The 18,633-nt window shown below is 37.5% G+C and overlaps 1 protein-coding gene across 1 annotated transcript in view; it reads right to left on the bottom strand.

Annotated features, from left to right (window-relative positions):
• Positions 1 to 2,728: 2,728 nt before the first annotated feature.
• The window catches only part of LOC137403797 (dnaJ homolog subfamily C member 11-like), a 44,786-nt gene continuing 28,881 nt past the window's right edge, over positions 2,729 to 18,633 (bottom strand). Inside the window, exons 5-9 of the mRNA XM_068089847.1 lie at positions 14,806 to 14,961; positions 7,961 to 8,140; positions 7,759 to 7,855; positions 5,740 to 5,869; positions 2,729 to 2,816 (exon numbers count right to left, since the gene is read on the bottom strand). Of these exons, the coding sequence (XP_067945948.1) occupies positions 2,785 to 2,816; positions 5,740 to 5,869; positions 7,759 to 7,855; positions 7,961 to 8,140; positions 14,806 to 14,961 (595 nt within the window). The 3' untranslated portion in view covers positions 2,729 to 2,784. The remainder of the gene's footprint in view (positions 2,817 to 5,739; positions 5,870 to 7,758; positions 7,856 to 7,960; positions 8,141 to 14,805; positions 14,962 to 18,633) is intronic.

Raw genomic sequence — 18,633 nt, 5'->3', positions numbered from 1 at the left:
TTCTGCAGTTTTTGTTAAAAATGTCAAGAATGTACTGGCTGCTATCTTGAATCAGCCCAGACCGATTCAAGCTAGAAGGCAACTTGGAGCTAGTGATTCCAGGGCAGCCATTTATCAAAAATAAGGAACAATAGTTTCATGTGGTGGTCGAACATGAACGACCATACTTTGGGCAGGGCTGCCACCATCAGGTACCGTATATCACCACTTGCACCTTGCTCAGCCGCAGGCATTTGTGTCTGTCATGAATGTCAGCTGCCTTTTGCCCACAGTTACCACATAGTGTTAAAAAATTGCTAAACTCTGGTGAGCCACTATGAATGGCATCCCTAGGATAGTATCCCGCTGATGCGGCTCACCATGAAAGGTTTCTCAGTCAATATGTCCTGCAACTATATTAGCAGTCGAATTTGTATAAAGGTAGCCAGGTGCCAGAAGACAATAGGTCGTGGCCATTGTTGTACTCTATTTGACCTTGAGAAAAGGATTGAACACTTGCTTGCTCAGCAAATTCTTGGTCCTCTCAGTATTGATTAGGAACTAGAGGAATCAACCTTCTAGCTTTCCTAGGAGGAAATATCTAGTTGAGTTCGCTTGACCCAAAGCCTGTGCTCTTATCAGTTCTACACTTTTCAGCCTACCGCTTTTCAAAGAAACATTTGATTCATCAGGCTATAGGTTAGCTAAAGATAGCTGGAGATGGTCATAAGGCTTTCAAGACAGACTTCCAGTATGCCATGGGTCTAGCTTTCCTCGTCCTTCGTCAGTACGATTTACTCTTGTCTACAGTGCCTAGAGTAGACTGCATTCGGCTGGTCCTCCTCCTCTAAAACTGAAATTGAATTCGTGGGTGTAGACTCAAGTTTTTCCACAGCCTCAAAATAGTTGTGTGTAGCCACACAAAACTCTTAACTTTGGAGTTCCTTTGGACAGGAGCCAAAGCTGACTCTCCGGGTCCGGTCAGTTGGTTGGCATGCCTGCTGCAAGGGTTATGAGTTGTGGGGCATTTGTGCAACTTCCAGGCTACCCTATTGTTATGCCCCCAATCATTTCCCCATTTCAGGCATTTCTTATTCTTGATTTTGCCAGGCGCACCTTTTTGCCCTACTGTTCCCGCACAGAAGGGCCTCTATTAAACTGTTAAGTTCCCTCCACAGTTGTTGCACCTGTTTGTTCAGCTGCTGCACCATCTGTGCAAGCTGGCCATTGACTTGGTCTAGTGCCACCAACACCTCCCTACGCAGCTTTCCCTCCGTGACACTGACGAGAGGCTCCTAGTGTTCCCCAATCCAAATCTGGAAAAACAAATACCAGCTCGCACCATGTCAATAAATATGGGAATGGATACCGCCAGTAAGTGCTGTTGCAAGCAAGGGTTGTTCAGCGTGATACACATTGGCCCAGTAGGGATCCATGAGATTGCTCTTAGCTGTTCAGACTAGCCGTTTTATGCTAATGGTATGTTTGTGGTGGGTTGCCTGTGTGTTCCTCCAGTGACTCAGTGAGCATTCCTCTAATATAAATGTATGTCTCAAGAAACTCTGTAAACTTTTACTGAACTGATTTTCCTGGCCTTGCACACTCCTTTGTAAAGCAGAGACCCAGCCTGCGCTAACTCCGGGACTGTTTGGTCTTTTTTGAGCTGGCAGCTGTCAAGCTAAATTGGGTTGGCTTTCTTCTTCTAAATCCCAAGAGACTGAGCAGCCTTTCTGTCACTCCGGCCGGGCTGACTCGCCCTCCCGGTTGAGTCAACCAGCTAAGATTGGCCAGCCAGTGTCTCAGATACGTGGCCTAAATGGAGGCTGATGGGCCTCCGCCACTCTCGTAGCACGGTGTTGGTAATATATCGCTGAGCGCAGCATTAAGCAGATAATCCTAAACTTTTGGGCATGTGTATGACTGATAATTTTGTAAGACGTAGACCTTTATATAGTAGCTTTTTGTATACACTTAGACACCCGTATTCCATCAGGGTTCGCAATGAGAACCTAAAAACAATCCTCGACTCATGTCAGAGTTCAAAGCGGTTTGACTTTTTGTATTTTCTATAAAAGTACTTATTTTGTTCATGATTTTTTGTTCACCCTTTATGTTGTCAGCCCATGAACAAAAGACAAACTTGACACGTTGACACTATTAATTTTAAACTGCTCTTCACCCAGTCAATAACTTGTCTTAAGTTATCTTAAATCTTTGTTTATACTCATCACACATGTAAATTTGGATAATACTATAGTGGGAATCAAATTTTTTCGGATAACTGTTTCTGATGCTTTTTTCAAATATTGTAATTAATTTATAAAAAAAATTGTTTCTCCTTCAAAATTAAAACTTGTGTATTGATTCTAATATGACTTTGCAGTAATAATAGTAATAATAATAATAGTACTTGTTTTTTAAAGTTGTACATTAGCTCATAAATTTATCAACAGTGATTTTACATAAGGCAGAGTTTGAGGGTGTTGACAACAAAGAAGGGACAAATTGGTGTATTAGTAGCTTTGTAAATTGAGCATATATCGTTTTTTGTTTTATTTGCTGCAATAGTTCTTCAATAAGAGTCAAAGATGGTATAAGTGGTTCAGGAATACTTTATTGCTCTGCATGCTGTGTATTTCCATTTAAAGCATCAGCAACGAAATAAATAAATGGATTATTGTTATACCATTATAGAAGCTGCTTTGCACACAAAAAGGTAAATTTCTTAAATCTGAAACTATCAAAGATGGTGGCACCTACGAAAATGAATCCTAAACTAATAAGCACCTGAGAGTCACTGGAGGGTCAGCTACCAGCAGCATTGGACATCAAGTGACCTGCAACAGACAGCAAGTCTTCAAATATCACAAAATGACTGGAATGGCAGAATGGTTGAGGTACGGGATGTTCCAGACACAAAACAATGACACTACCTGTCAGTGGGTATGTGAACTCAGCCTTGACTGACGGCTGATAATTTTCTTAAATACTATAGGACCTTTAAACCTACCGCATAACAAATATCACACCACCAACATAACAAGATTTAAAACCGCTCCATAGAATTGCTATAATCTTTTATAGTTACTAATGCATAAGGAAGGTAATACAGCAGGTTAATAAACACATTGGTAATGGAGTAGCAGTACCCGCATGCGAGATAAAAAAAATTCTTCAATGGAAGCATTTCACAGAAATAAATCAAACATATTTTCCATGATCAGGTTAACAAATTTACAGACTCATCCGAAGCCCATTTAAAACCACGCACAGTTTGCAAGCAATTGCTCTTGATAGGCAGTTTCTGTACAAGAGACAACACTTTGTAATCTGTAAAGGTAACTCACGATTATAAAAAGGTACGGTGGCCCTTCTACTTATGAAAATAATTATTCTGGAGCCTTTTTTGTCAGTACAAAATTTCATAAAGAGAAACTGATTCTACCATATAAATTCCGTAACCCTTTCCAAGCCTCCACAAAACTCAGATATAAGACTTGTATAAATAATAAAGACAAGTAATGGTTAAACCTATAAGATACACATATTAGAACTATTTTATGGACAGTACATATATTATTATACTGAGTAGTAAAAGTATACAGACGCTCCTTAATTTACGAGCGAGATAAATTCTGGATGATTGTTCATTAATCAAATTTGGTCGTAAGTTGTCTCCGACTATTACATGTGCACTGCTCACGAGCTAAAAGTTTATCATTTTTTTCATGAAAATCATTTTCAGGTAGCAAAGCGTAGAAATTTTGCTTTGTTAAAAAATTGTTTGGGCACTATCGATTATTTGTCAGCAGAGCAGAAAGAGAGTTAAGGTCAGCAGTCACTTTGGAAGTTATTGAACAGTCAGAAGATAAAATCATTCAATATGAAAGTAACAACCAGAACGCAACTTGCCGAACAAATGATACAAGTATCTTTATGTAAAAAATGTTAACTTCTGTTGCTGAATACATTATAATTATGGTTCGTTTATATCACTTGTTTTTGATATATATTTGTAGCACTTGATAAATTATTATGTCACTTATAAGCTTGCAATTTTATACTTTATTACTTGATAGCATCACTGCGGTTATCTTAACTCAGCCCACAATAAATCGACACTCATAATTCTACTTCTATTGCACATTAAAAGCCAGTTTGGCTGCAAAATGTAGCAAACATATCAGTGATTACAATGAGCTTTTATGGAACATTGTTAAATATACATACCCTGCAGGATGAGATTATTCGATGGATTTAACAATTTGCGAATTCGTTTACTGTCAATTCCGCAAATTATTAAAATCCACAAATAATTGGTCTTATTTTTAACATATGAGAAAATAACTACTACCTCAAAATAGAAGCTAGTCCATAGGCAGAGTTAGTAAACGTAGCTGAGTCCTAAGCTCTTTTAAAATCATCGCCAGGGCTTTGAGTTAAACCCATTGTCAATGCATCAAACTTCTTTACAAAATAATTCAAGATTGTTACAAGTTAATCAGAATTTGGCACAGCGTCATCATAAAAATCTCTCCTGCGGTTATTTACGTTGAAAAAACGCATAACTTACTACAAGTTGTTGGTTCACCAAAGGCTTCCAAACTGATGAATATGCGTGAAACCCTCTGAATTCAGTAAAATTTATAGCTTAGCATGATTGACATAAATTTCCTAACTAAATAGAACCCTAAACACGTGCTATAAGTACGTGGAAGTTTTACTCTAGTGCTAGCTGTTTTTACAGATTAATTTATTCGTGAATGTGTTCATCCGCAAATAATTTAGTCCACGAATATGCATGAAAAGACAATTCTCACGAAATTTAGCTCCGCGAATAATTTCATCCTGTAGGTTATAAAGGGTTACAGTGTAGACTGTAGAGTCTGTACGGGCAACACCCTCGTTATCTACCATTGTTCGTAACACAAATGTTCGTAAGTAGGTAGCGTCTGCACATGAAAAAGGAGAAAAGAAAACAGAGAAAAAATGAGAATAAGAAAGAATAAAAACTATGAACACTCTGCACTTTGGTGTTGGCCGTCCAGATGAGCCTAAGTGAAAACCACTGGAAGTTGGAGGAAGGCAGAAGAGGTGAGTTCTGTTGTTGTCTCAGTTGTTGTTGTCTCAGTTGTTGTTGTCTCAGTTTTGTTTGGTGCAGAATAAATGTTTCAAAAGCGTAAGTAGAAGCATTTATTTACTTATAAGTTATAACTGCTGTCACATAGATGATGCGAAACTTGCATTACTAGAAACAAAAGTTGTGTTACTCTGAATGTGATAGATGATAACTCCAAATTACACAATGAGAGAAAACAACATTTGTCGTTTTACTGAATTTTCTCAGCAAAAGGAACTGAATGAGATGCCGCCTTCTGCGTCACACCCACGAGAAACAAAAGTGCTAAGTCACAAAACTGATGAACAGGCTATAATTTCTAGAAAAATCTTTTGTAAGTCGAGGCAAAATTTTGACCGAAAGACATTTTGTAACTTTAATTAATTTTGTAGTCTTTCATAAGTAGAGGTATAACTGTAAAACGATTAATGGCGTCTAAAATTAATGGAGTCATTTTATTACCTCCGATGCAGTGCCAGCACATACCTCGCATTGATAGATGGATTGTCACATTGAATGAACATAGAAAAACTATTATGCCATTTTTATACTTTATTCACAAAGAATCGTGCAGCAAACTAGTTTGACAAATTAGTTTGGAATTGCCTTCCCACTCACAAATAAAGAGAACAACCACTCACCTTGTTTAGGAATAGATATAGGCTCCTTGTCAGCAAGGGTCACATGATGAAGCTTATTATGAAATTTGTATCTAATGTAGAGTTGCTTCGCCTCCCCACAGCACGGGTCGTAAAAACCTGGCATTTCAGCCTGCGAGCAAAAATCACTTTTCATACGGTGATCGTACAATCACATCAAGGAAACAAACATGAATACATGTACACTACATTCATCTCTACTCTGATTTGAACAAGTTTCGTTGTTGTACAGACGAAATAGATGATAGGATTATGAAATGCTATTAATGTCAATACATGAGAATTGTCTTCACAACATCATTAAGGTTGAAAAACTCGTAATTTATACTTTTTTTTAATTTCCTGAGTCCCTAGTCTGTTCTACATGTATTTTACTTTGTCAGTAATTATGCTTCATAACTGTCAGAATTGTGTGTGTGCTAGAACTAGAATTTACTGAAGCCATTATCAACGCTTGAAAATGTGAGCTCTGATTGGTCACCAAGCTGCATTTATGTACTTAAAATTAGCCACTGTTTGATTCCTTAAAGATTGACTTGCAACAAAATTTGCATTACCGTAAGTCCTTATGCTCAAGCCGCGCGGCTTGTCATTAGCCGCGGCTTCTGGTTCAAGGACATAGACCGCGGCTAAAGCCAAGTTTTTAAAACTTACGTGGGGCTTAGGGCGGCTTCTCGATAAATGCGGTCTCTGTTCAGTTCCGTGCTATAACCATAGAATCGCAGTCATGATACACTTTTATGTACAGGGTTTAGGCGACCTACTCGTTTATTTTCAAGGTCATGGTTACGGAATACTGTACTTTAGACTGAAAAGAATTTATCGCTCTATTGCGATATGAACTCATGATACACAAGTGAGAGACAAGCGGTTGATAGCGTGTTAATACCTGCTGACATCGAAGCAAATAAAAATTTAGCTGAGACATGACAAGTTGTTGATGCAAGTTTTCAGGAATTTTAATTTGAACTTGGAAGTAAAAGAAAATTATTTTCACAATGTACTGATGTAGTCTGTTTTCTTATTCAAGAGGATGGGGTATAGTGAAACCCGTCTCAACATTCTCGCTCCCGAAGGAGTCAAGGACGACAAAACCTCAGTCGTTAGCTGCGGTCTGTGGGCATATGCGGCTTGTTGAAGGATTATTTTCTTTCGTGAGTCATCTGGTTTTGAGCACAAACCGCGTGGCTTGAGCATGAGGACTTACGGTACAGTTATTTGGTATCAAAAGATTCACCATGTCTTACTCTGCTGTGCTGTATGTGCAAAATATGTGGAAATGTGATTACAAGCTCTTAAAAGCTTAAAAATGAACAGTTAATCGCAGCCATCACAAAACCGCCTTTTCGATTATCACCGGTGACCAACAGGCTCGTCATGATTATCAGACATTGATATGTACTCCTTCGAGCTAAGGTTAAAAAATTAAACAATTTTTTACGGTAGGTTATAAGATATCAGTGCTGAAAGTGACAGCATTACAATGACGATAAAACAGATGCGTAAGAACAATAGACATGGTTTTATTGAATGCATGAAGTATATTGGTGAAAATATTTCGACCAATGAGGTTGCGTGAAAGTGTAAACAGAAGCCATATTGTACAACTATGTTCCATTTGAGCCGTTTCGGAAAGAGATTCTAATCTACGGCGGTTTTGTGATGGCTACGATTAATTGTTCGTTTTGAGCTTTTAAGAGCCTTGTAATCCCATTTCCACATTTTTGCACCTACAACACAGCAGAGTAAGACATGGTGAATCTTTTCATATCAAATAACTGTAATGTGAATTTTGTTGCAAGTCAACCTTTAAGCTTCAATGGCAAAGCGACTGCACTTGACTTGGATGTCAAGGTCACGACACGTACACTAAAGTAGAGAGCGTGGCTGTCTACACAGACAGTTTATAATGCTCGCATTACCAAACATGCTTACTCCTTATATTAAGCGTAAACACACTTTTGTAGCTGAGATGTGACCTTAACAAAAATCATAACTTACCTTAGAAACATCGGAGGGAATCCGTAGGGATGAGTCTTTTACTTGATGCTGAAGGGCACATGTCACATTTAAAACATATTCATCAGCTGTTTCAGTTCTGCAAGCAAATAACAAAATATGCCGTCTGTTCTTTCCAGATGTGACTCGTGATACACATCTACACGGCCTTCCTCATCTGTGTCTATATTCTTCAAACACCTACCTATGCTCTCCAATATGGATTCGGCCATAAAGAGCTTTGACAATGACCAGTCCGGCAATGCTCTCCTCGTGAGTTATGATTTGCTGGACGGAATTGGCCATTAGTTCCACCTCTTCCTTCGCTGCCGCACGCCTCTGTTCCCGAGCGGCTTTGTGCTCTTCTCTCTTTTTCTCCCGCTCTCTAATAGTTATAAGAGATTATTGACTAAGTTTGCGTAAATAAAATATTTTTTATTAAAATCATTTCATCAATTAAATTAAAAATGACATAACTGCTTAAATATGTAATACAACCATATAATTCCCTCTAACTAAAACGGCAGGGCATCATATATTTCAAACAAGTAATCAAAATTACTTTATGGTTACTTGTTTAACATGTGGCTGAGATGACAAGTTTGGTCGACATGATAATAAAAATGTGTGCTGTACTTGTTTGTTTTCAAGTGAGTCTGTTCTATTTCCTTGAAGCGAAAATCGATGAGGATTAAAAAAGTGGAGTGTAATGAAAACCCTTCAAGTAACGTAGCTAGTCATATCTATGCTACTGCACATACTAAGCAGTACCCAATAGCCGGTATCAACTACCGCAACCATAACGATTGGTGATGTCATTTTGCACAAAGTTTTCTTCTGACATTTTAATTGCAATCATGTTTTATTAATTTCAATCTAGAAACAGGGACTGAACACCTCAAACATCAAGAGCAATCTAGAAACATAGGGACTGCCAGATCACCTCAAACATCAAGAGCAATCTAGAAACATAGGGACAGCCAGAACACCTCAAACATCAAGAGCAATCTAGAAACATAGGGACTGCCAGATCCTCTCAAACATCAAGAGCAATCTAGAAACATAGGGACAGCCAAATCACCTCAAACATCAAGAGCAATCTAGAATTATAGGGACAGCCAGAACACCTCAAACACCAAGAGCAATCTAGAAACATAGGGACTGCCAGAACACCTCAAACATCAAGAGCAATCTAGAAACATAGGGACAGCCAGAACACCTCAAACATCAAGAGCAATCTAGAAACATAGGGACTGCCAGATCACCTCAAACATCAAGAGCAATCTAGAAACATAGGGACAGCCAGAACACCTCAAACATCAAGAGCAATCTAGAAACATAGGGACTGCCAAATCACCTCAAACATCAAGAGCAATCTAGAAACATAGGGACAGCCAGAACACCTCAAACACCAAGAGCAATCTAGAAACATAGGGACTGCCAGAACACCTCAAACATCAAGAGCAATCTAGAAACATAGGCACAGCCAGAACACCTCAAACATCAAGAGCAATCTAGAAACATAGGGACAGCCAAATCACCTCAAACATCAAGAGCAATCTAGAAACATAGGGACAGCCAGAACACCTCAAACATCAAGAGCAATCTAGAAACATAGGGACTGCCAGATCACCTCAAACATCAAGAGCAATCTAGAAACATAGGGACAGCCAGAACACCTCAAACATCAAGAGCAATCTAGAAACATAGGGACAGCCAAATCACCTCAAACATCAAGAGCAATCTAGAAACATAGGGACAGCCAGAACACCTCAAACATCAAGAGCAATCTAGAAACATAGGGACTGCCAGATCACCTCAAACATCAAGAGCAATCTAGAAACATAGGGACTGCCAGAACACCTCAAACATCAAGAGCAATCGAAAATGGTAAAAAATATCGACACTTCTGATGGAAATTAACAAAAATTCTGTGTAAGTTCATCTTCCAGCACCAAAATCTGAAGACTTACGAGAGGGTTATTGTAATATCTGTTGTACTTAATAATAGAGTTTTAGATTTAATTTTGATCAATAACAAATTTATTTTTTTAACGCTCCTTCTAAATGCAGACGATAAACACAACTCTTCAACTGGCCGTCAATCATTTCGGTCATGTGACCATAACAAGAGAATAACTCCAACATACAAACCATATTCGAAATACTTTACTAAACACTCACTACAGGTATGTAGAATCTGATAATTTTTTTTATTTAAAAGTAGGGAAGTATTATAGTTTAGTAAGCATTATACTTGAGTTATTACAATAGGTTGTTTATTCAACACCGTTAATAATATTACGAGTTTTACAACTATTAAAGAAAAATAGATACATCAACACTGAATGTTGACATGCAACTCTTTCGCTATTAAATTAGTTTCTTCAACAGGACATAATTAAATATTCAGTAAAACCTAATAATTGACAAAGGCGCATATAACCTATCATAACTTTTGAATCGCATAGTCTATAATAAATTCTTCGGTACCAAATTAATCAGTATAAAATTTTACAGCAGCTCATTCCATAGAAATACCACGAATGCATTGCACGATGAGCTTGGCCACCTTTTAACCTTTGCTAAAAAAACTGAACATGTCCGAGTCGTATCATTACTGAGGAAGACAAACATAATCACCCTCAGTATTATTATTGCTATATAAAAATCACCCAAAGTCGATAGATTTGGATTTGGTGAAAATTTGCATCCGCATTGTGTCTGACACGACTTGTCATTGCTAATGAAAAATTCTGGCAAAAAAAAAAGTTCTTGCAAAACGAAACAGCAATCAGAATTTGTTGTAAACATATTTTCTATTGTCTCAACGAATACAGACAATGGATGACTTTTGTACCAGATAATGTACCGTTTAAGTACAGATATGATAACTGATTAACTACTCGCTAATCAGAAATTATTTGTACGAAACCTGCTAAAGCCGCATCATGCGGCTTTTGGCCAGACGTAAACGCTTCGCCGGGTCGTACCACGCAGCTCGTCGTCGCGAAAGTGTTGTCTAAATCACAATCAACCAATTGAATACAAGATTTCTAATGCTGCTTAAGTCCTAATATGATACTATTAGAATCCTAATACCCTACAGGATGAATTTATTCGCGGAGTTATATTTCGCGAAAATTGTCTTTTCATGCATATTCGCGGATGAATTTATTCGCGGCTGAAAACTGCCACTCTCTAGGAAATGTTAACTCTATTGCGGCTAGTAATAGTTATTCCTACGCATGCGCACACCGCGTGTTCCGGTTTATATTTAGCTAACAACTGCGAGGCGATCATGCTGTTCTATGGTAAACAATTTTTGCTGCGTTCATAAGTTTTCACGAATATTCATCGCTTTGGAGGCCTTTGATAAGCCAACAACTTGTGGTAAGTAATGAGTTTTTTACATTTACTAAATTAGTTGAATTTTACTTTGGTTCTTCGGTAAAACGCAATACTATTTTTTTCCATCCCTACTGCTTCATTATTTGTTTTAGTGTGAGAGAGAGAGATCTTTCATCATACACCGAAGAACAATGATTGCAAGGGTGGTAGATGTCATTCTTAGAAGATCACCAATCATTCAGGGAGGTCTGGAAATTGAGGTTGAAGTGACCGCAGCTACTTACGAGAAGAATATATCTATTTTTAAAAAAGGAACAAAAACGCCTTTACGAGCACAAATCTTTGGCCAACCGGCAGAACTTTGCAATAGTAAGCCACGAGGAGAGTTCTGATAATAACTTCCTTACCAGCCATGCAATAGCGAGATAATCGCCTTCAACACCTACCCAAGACAGTGACAGCGACAGAGCTGCTATTACCAAATTAACTAGTCAGAAAGCACCATTACACGCTAGTATTCACATATCAAGAGTACCAGTTTAATTTTATTGCTAGACAACCGCCATATGGACTAAACTGTTTATATCTACTCCATTCATCGTTTGTAAAATTTTATTTGTATTTGAAATATTTTATTTGTACACTCAAGTTTGTAATGAATTATAATATATCTATACATGAAATAAAATATATAATTTAATCATGTTTGCTACAGCGATATCAAAGAGTTGTTGTTGATGAAGGGGTCTAGGTTGACTGGTTGCCTCTCTGCCAATATTCCTGCCTTGATGAATATTACTACTTGTCTCTAGTTTTCGTAATCGGAGTAGGTTGTTTCATTCTCAATCTGCAGTAAACACCAAAAAGAAAAAATATTAACGAGTGTTGAGGAAGTACAAAAACAATAGCTGAAGTATTTGATGAAAGCGATGAGTTTTTAAACAAAAGAATTAACTAATGCAGTTGATTATGGAAAAACGTATCTGCACTGCAAATCAAATACATACCATAATGTCCAGATCATGATCGTCCTTGACTTTGGTATTAGAGATTGATGGAGTTGATTCAAATGTAAAAAGACTAGGAGAGCTTTTTTGCTATGCTGAAGCCATGCCGAATAACTTGTAGAAACCTTGAATAATTTTGTAAAGTTTGACACAATGGCAATAAAGCTCGAAGCCTGGCGATGATTTTAAAGAAGTTTTGGAACTCGGCTTTTGTTTAGTACATCTACCTCGCGGCTATTTTCGCGATGACGCCATTCTGCATATCTTGTGACAACCTCGAATAATTTTGTAAATAAAGGTGATGCATTGCCAATGGTGTTAGCTCAAAGCTCAGGCAATGATTTTAAAAATGTTTTGGAACTCAAATACGTTTAGTATTTACATTAAAAACTAGGCTAGCGACTAGTTTTACAATTTGATGCAGTAATTATTCTCTCTTGTGATTAAAGATAGAACTAATTATTCACTGAGTTTAATAATTCGCGGGATTGACTGTTCGCGAATTCGTGAATTTTTCTGACCAACGAATATTTTCATCCTGTAGGGTAAGATTCCTAACAAAATTATTCCTAGAAACGAAGAATTCCTAGAGACTGAGTCAGACACAGATTCTTAAAATTCTGCATACTTCAACTTATGCCTTCTTGTTTATTGAAATAGTTTTCATTTTTATGTCAATTGTAGAGGCTCATCCTACACAGGAGCTTTTGCAAAAAATGTCAGCAAAACTACAGTCTGTACTAAACAACGGCTGCAAACCAACTACAGAGGGAAAACAGCTAATGCAAACTGAAATACACATGTTAGTGATGAACATGGACACAAACATCTTCAGCATTACGAATGACGGTAAAATCACTTAATTTATATGATTAAAGGTTAATCTCACTACAGATCTTAGGCTATCTGGTTTTCAGAAGCAACAAACAACAAAACGCAGCACCAAAAGGTAACTTTAAAGGCAGCCATATTATATAACTCAAAACGTCAATATTTCAATAGGAACATTAAAGTAAACCAAGTCAACTTGCATAAAGAGAACAGAACGTAACTCAGGAAAGAAAGTTAGCAGGATGCCAGGCTTCAGTGATCATGAGCAGACAACTCATAGCCATAAGTTCAATAGTCTGTGAATTTTTGTTTTGTAACAGAAGCTACACATACGCAGCAACAGTAATATTAATCTATTTATATAAATCTCAAAGTTTATGTATTCTCCGTGATGCAATAGCGATTAGTATCTAACAAAAAAAATCCATGTGGCAGAGGATTTGATCTTACAACCTTCCTTTTACTCAGTGGTATGCTAACCGATTGAGCTACGCGAGATGAATTTGATTCATTGGGCGATATGAGTGGTTAAATTACGCATAGCGACTTTGCACTTGGCAGCAATAACACAACGTCCCTAAAGCTTGCTCTCACGGCACTTATTAATATGTTTAGCGATACAGATACTACCTTGCTCAATTTAGTCATTGGAAATGTGTCAGGCTGATGGCAAGTGGCAGGCAACTACCTTCCTGCCACTGATTATAAGCTGTTTTTAATACCAGTGCAATGCCAGGAATTCCGCTAATACACTTCCTATGTAAAGCCATAGTTTATCTCAAAAATATGCTAAGTCATTTCCCGGGATCCATGTGGTCACAGAAGTTGTCTGTCGCAAGACACAATCAGCACAACCAGCATTTACTGAATCAAAAAGTGTACAGTCAGCAGCATGTTAACATAACTGGTAATGTACTAACCTCAATGCGCTATAAACACACAAAAAAACATATTTATAACTTTTAGTTCCATAAATGGGAAACTACGGATTTTTGGTCTTTGTCCGCAAAAACTAATATCTACACTAATATGTCATGACTATAACTATTGTTCATTGGGCATCAAAAACAGTTCTTACGAAGGGCAACTGTTTTGCTGCCATTTATCATGTGGCATTCATGTATATTTGAAAACAATACCATGAACTGTGCATATGTAAAATAAAGTGTTTGATGTCAACAGATGTCATTTCAAAGGAGTATCATCGAAAAACTTATATTGCGAGATTTGCTTTATAACCAAAAGACTGAACCGCAGCACCTTCAAATGTTTATTGCCACCAGAATTGATACTAACTGGCCAATAGTTGTCATAGCCTGCTCATGCAGTTGCCAATCATGCTGAAGCTGTTACTGGCGAAAATCACTGATACCAACCTGCTTGTATTTTTCAGTTTGACATCGCAATTTATAATTTTCTCATGACTACTGCTTACCACCACTGACACCAACTTGCCTGTAATTGACACAGTCTGACCACACAGGTGCCTATCCCTCTATTATAGTTGTCACGACCTACCAGCAGTGGCAACAACCTGCCCGTAATTGTCCTATCCTGACCACATATATAAATCTCTAGATGGCTGTCACAAGCTACCAGCAGTGGTAACAACCTGCCCGCAATTGTCACAGCCCGACTATGCAGTATTCTATTTGCCAATAAAAACCATGCCTACTTGCCCTATAGGGCAAGTAGGCATGGCAAGTAGGGAATATGCATATTAAGGACAACTTGCCCTTAATATGCATATAAAAGTCACACCCCGCTTATCCTGTTTTAAAACCATCAACCTAAGAGCAGAACCACTAAAAAACCTCACAATTAACATATACTTTTTAAAAAACCTAAGGAGAATACTTACATTTCCCGCTGTTTGTTGAGGTAAGGAAAAATTAGCAGCGCCCTGGCGGCAGCATAGACAAGCGTTGGCAACAACAGGCCATAGAATATAGCAGTTGGTTGAATTTGACTTGACATGTGTAATGGCACCGCATACTTCTGCTTGCCTCTTGTCAAGCTGAAATAAAGAACCATTGATCTACCAAAGCAATAACAGTCAGCGCTTTCGATGCCCTTGAACATCCTTATATTGCACTTGAGCAGGTCTTTCCTCTTTTACAACGTAACAACGACTTCATCACTATTGCTAGATGAAGAGCACATAGGTCTCTGCATAGTGCTATTTTAGCACTGCTAATCACAATAAATCTTAAAACGAAGCCTTAAAGATGAATTTAAACAATATATTGACAGATTTTATCAGAAATTACCAGCATCTATCTATCATTTGCAATTGTTTTTGGTGTGTGAGGTGATCTGCCAGGATGTTTCAAGATTAAAATCAACAAAACTAGATCGCAGTTAAAACGCTAAAAAAATGTTGAAATTTCATCACTAGATGCGCAGTTTAATAATTAATATTGGCTAATGTACTGTGTTCACGTTGCAGTGTTACGGGTCACTATCTTCATTCTGTCAGTTTCTTGTCCAAAGTGCAACTACAGATGTTATAATCACACTTTTGCTCAAACCTGAGCCTTTTAATTGAGATCAAGTTCTGTCGATTTTAATCTTGAAACATCTTGGCAATTATATCACCTCAAACCAAAACAGTCGCTTATGTTAGAACAATATCGATATTTTCTTGGAATATCTACTATGGTTTTTGTAAGTTCATTTTTTAAATGACAAGACAATAACTTAGAGCTAATCTGACTGTAAACTCTAGAGACGGTAACTCACTTTCTGCTGTAACCAGCGATCGCAACAACGGAGAGAGATATCACTTGAAATCTAGGAAGGTGACAGAAGGGAACACACGGAAAGTAAAGAACAGACTGACACCTGAAATCACCTGACACCTTTTCATGTTTATTCGTGCTTCTGATCGACGAAATAAATTAAGGACATGTTCAGATTTTGAATACATACTAGTACATGAGGTACACGTGAAGCGCATCGATTCCATCCACTTGTTCTCACAATTGTAAGAGAACTAAGACAGATTTCGCAGCAATAAGCACATGATTGCCAATCGTCATTAAAACCACTAAAACCTCTTTATAGTTTAGTGTGTGTAGGCTATCAGAACTAAACACATGCTTTATAGCATATGCATTCAGTCAGTGTATGATAGAATAATTTTATTAGATTCAGCAGCCGATCGACAATAGAGTAATTGCCACGACAAGCAATAACACTGAATGCAGCATGTACATAATCACTTTATGTAAATGCATTAGACTGCAAAAACAACTAACACCTATTTCAACTATTGATATTGTTTAGTATTTGCCAATTGTATCCTTCTAGGTACATGATAGAGATACACATACAAGTTTATGTAAAGAAACAAATATAGACAAAAATAGATGAAAAAGATAAATGGGTATGTATATTAATGTATATATTGATTATCTCACTGTGTGAAAGCAGTTGAGGAAGATTAGGTTTAGGGCTGCGTTGAGGTTGAAGTCTTTAGCAGCTTGTGAAGGTCGAGCTGCAGTTGGATGGATACGATAATACCGATGTCGGAGCAAAAAAAATTGCATGTTTGTCAGCAAACTTGGGTGGCAATGGTTCTACACTATCAGCAGCAAAAGCAATGGTGATAGTGAGATTTGGAAGTTTGGCCAATCCAGCTTTTCGAAAGCAGTTGGTATGATGGCTCTTCAAGCTAAGTTGGTCATGGCATGGAATCTAGCGGATTGATGTTTTCGGCCAGAGATTGGATGTTAATAGTAGTGATGGTAGCTTGGGTGAAGTCTATTTTGTTGAGAAGCTGATCCACCTACATATTCAGAGGCTTAAAGAGGGAGGTGGTGCTGGGTAGCAGAAATTCAACATGCATGTTGGGGAGGCTTTCGATGACCAGATGGGCATGGCAGTTGTCAACCAGCAGCAGAACCTTTCAGCCTTCGACATGCATGTCTTTAGCAAAGTTTCTTGATACAATCGTCACACAGCGATGTCGTCATCCAAGCATTTTGTTCGCAGCAGGCAGATAAGGCGGACTGGAGTGTATTCGATGTTGCTAAAACTACTTTGTATTGTTATGTGTGATGTTTGTTATCGTTGATGTTACTTTGAATGTTATGTAGCCTTGTTTGAATAGACCTAAGTCACAGCATTTTGTTCCGTTGCTGTAACATCGATAGTGTGCGTTTTTTTAAACTGGTATCAGAGTTTTTGTTGTTAGTTGTCAAATCCCATAAGTGTGTATTCAATTCTGTATCGTTTTGTTTACTTCTCTGATTCAATGAAGCCTGGTGGTTGTTGTATCTGGGTTCCAATTCCATTAGACACAATCAAATGTATGATTCAATTTTTATGTCGGTTTGCTTTGTTACTTTCGATTAATAAATTAGGCATGTTTATGGCGATGCACTTGCTATCTAATAGCCATGTGTCTTTTTTGTCTGAAACTGCATTTTTTGTTTGGATACATGTTTTTATTTGGGTGAGTTTATTGTTCTGTGCATTTATTATGCTCTTCATATTTGGAATACCCGAGTGGCTGAACTTCATAGTGTGTTTGTTAAAAATAAAGATATTGCTCAAAAAGTGCTCTTTGTGGAAGTGTTTAGAAGCAATTTGAATGTTTCGTTTCATATGTTGGTTGCAACATTTGAGGTATATGGTTGTACCGCACTGTTTTTATTTGTGTACTGTGGTCTTTGTTGTTGTAGTTGTTTCTGTTGTGTATTGGAGTTGACGATTATAGCCACTTCGTTTTAGTGCATAGTATCAGTGTGGGTGTTTCATTTTGTCAAATTCTTCTTTATGATGAAAGTGTTCTTAGCCAGTTGTTTGTGTTTGTAGAGATGTTATCGATGGTTTATATGTGGTTGCGTCATCTCTATATAACTTGGTGTTTGTTCTTACTTCGCTTGGTAGTGGTAAAAGCAAATATATACTAAGTAGTTTGAAGGTTTCAGCTCAATCAAAGCTGTCCTTGGTCACATCAAATCACATTGTAATTTTGTTCATAGTTCACTTTTAAGAAAAAGTAGGTTTTTAGCATGCGTGCGTGCAGATTATTGTGCGTTTTTTCTTGGTAATCATGGTTTTTTGCTGGCAAAATGTTGAGTGCTTTTGCAAGAAATGTACGAGTTATAGAAGGATAAAATTCACATACATCTAATGTGATAAAAGTTTGTTCACTGCATTTTGTGTTGTTCCATAGAGCTAGTTTTTGTAGATTTAGAGGTTTTTGAATTCTCTAGTACTCACTCACTAATTATCCATATTTCTGATTTTGTTGAGCATATTAATCTGGATTTGGGTTTGTTTCACTTTGGTTTGTAGCCTTTGAGTTTTACACCGGCTTGTTTTTTATTATTATTGTTTGCTTTGTTTTTTTCTAACCTGCCACGCTCTGTATAGTTTGTTGGTTATTTCTATAGTAGCTTTTTTGAGATGTTGTTATGAAATAGTCTGCTGTAATCTTGATGTTACAAAAGACTATCCAAACTGCTCCCTATAAAGTCAGAAGTTTAATAGTGAGCAGCCCTATCCTAGTGGGCTAGAACACCTGACCTGCAAACAACAGGTTGAAGTTTAATTCGCAAAAGGGTAACCAATGACAACAAAAATGGCATCCACAATTAATTTCTTTCTGCCAATGGGCATATCACAAGCTATCGAAATTGCTTTACCGCTGAGCTTTTAAATGTTCAGTCAAGGTCAC

This window comes from Watersipora subatra, chromosome 9 (genome assembly GCF_963576615.1).
Source record: "Watersipora subatra chromosome 9, tzWatSuba1.1, whole genome shotgun sequence".
Lineage (NCBI taxonomy): Eukaryota > Metazoa > Bryozoa > Gymnolaemata > Cheilostomatida > Watersiporidae > Watersipora > Watersipora subatra.
Note: the sequence above shows the minus strand (reverse complement) of the source record. Positions and strands in the feature narration are given on the sequence as shown.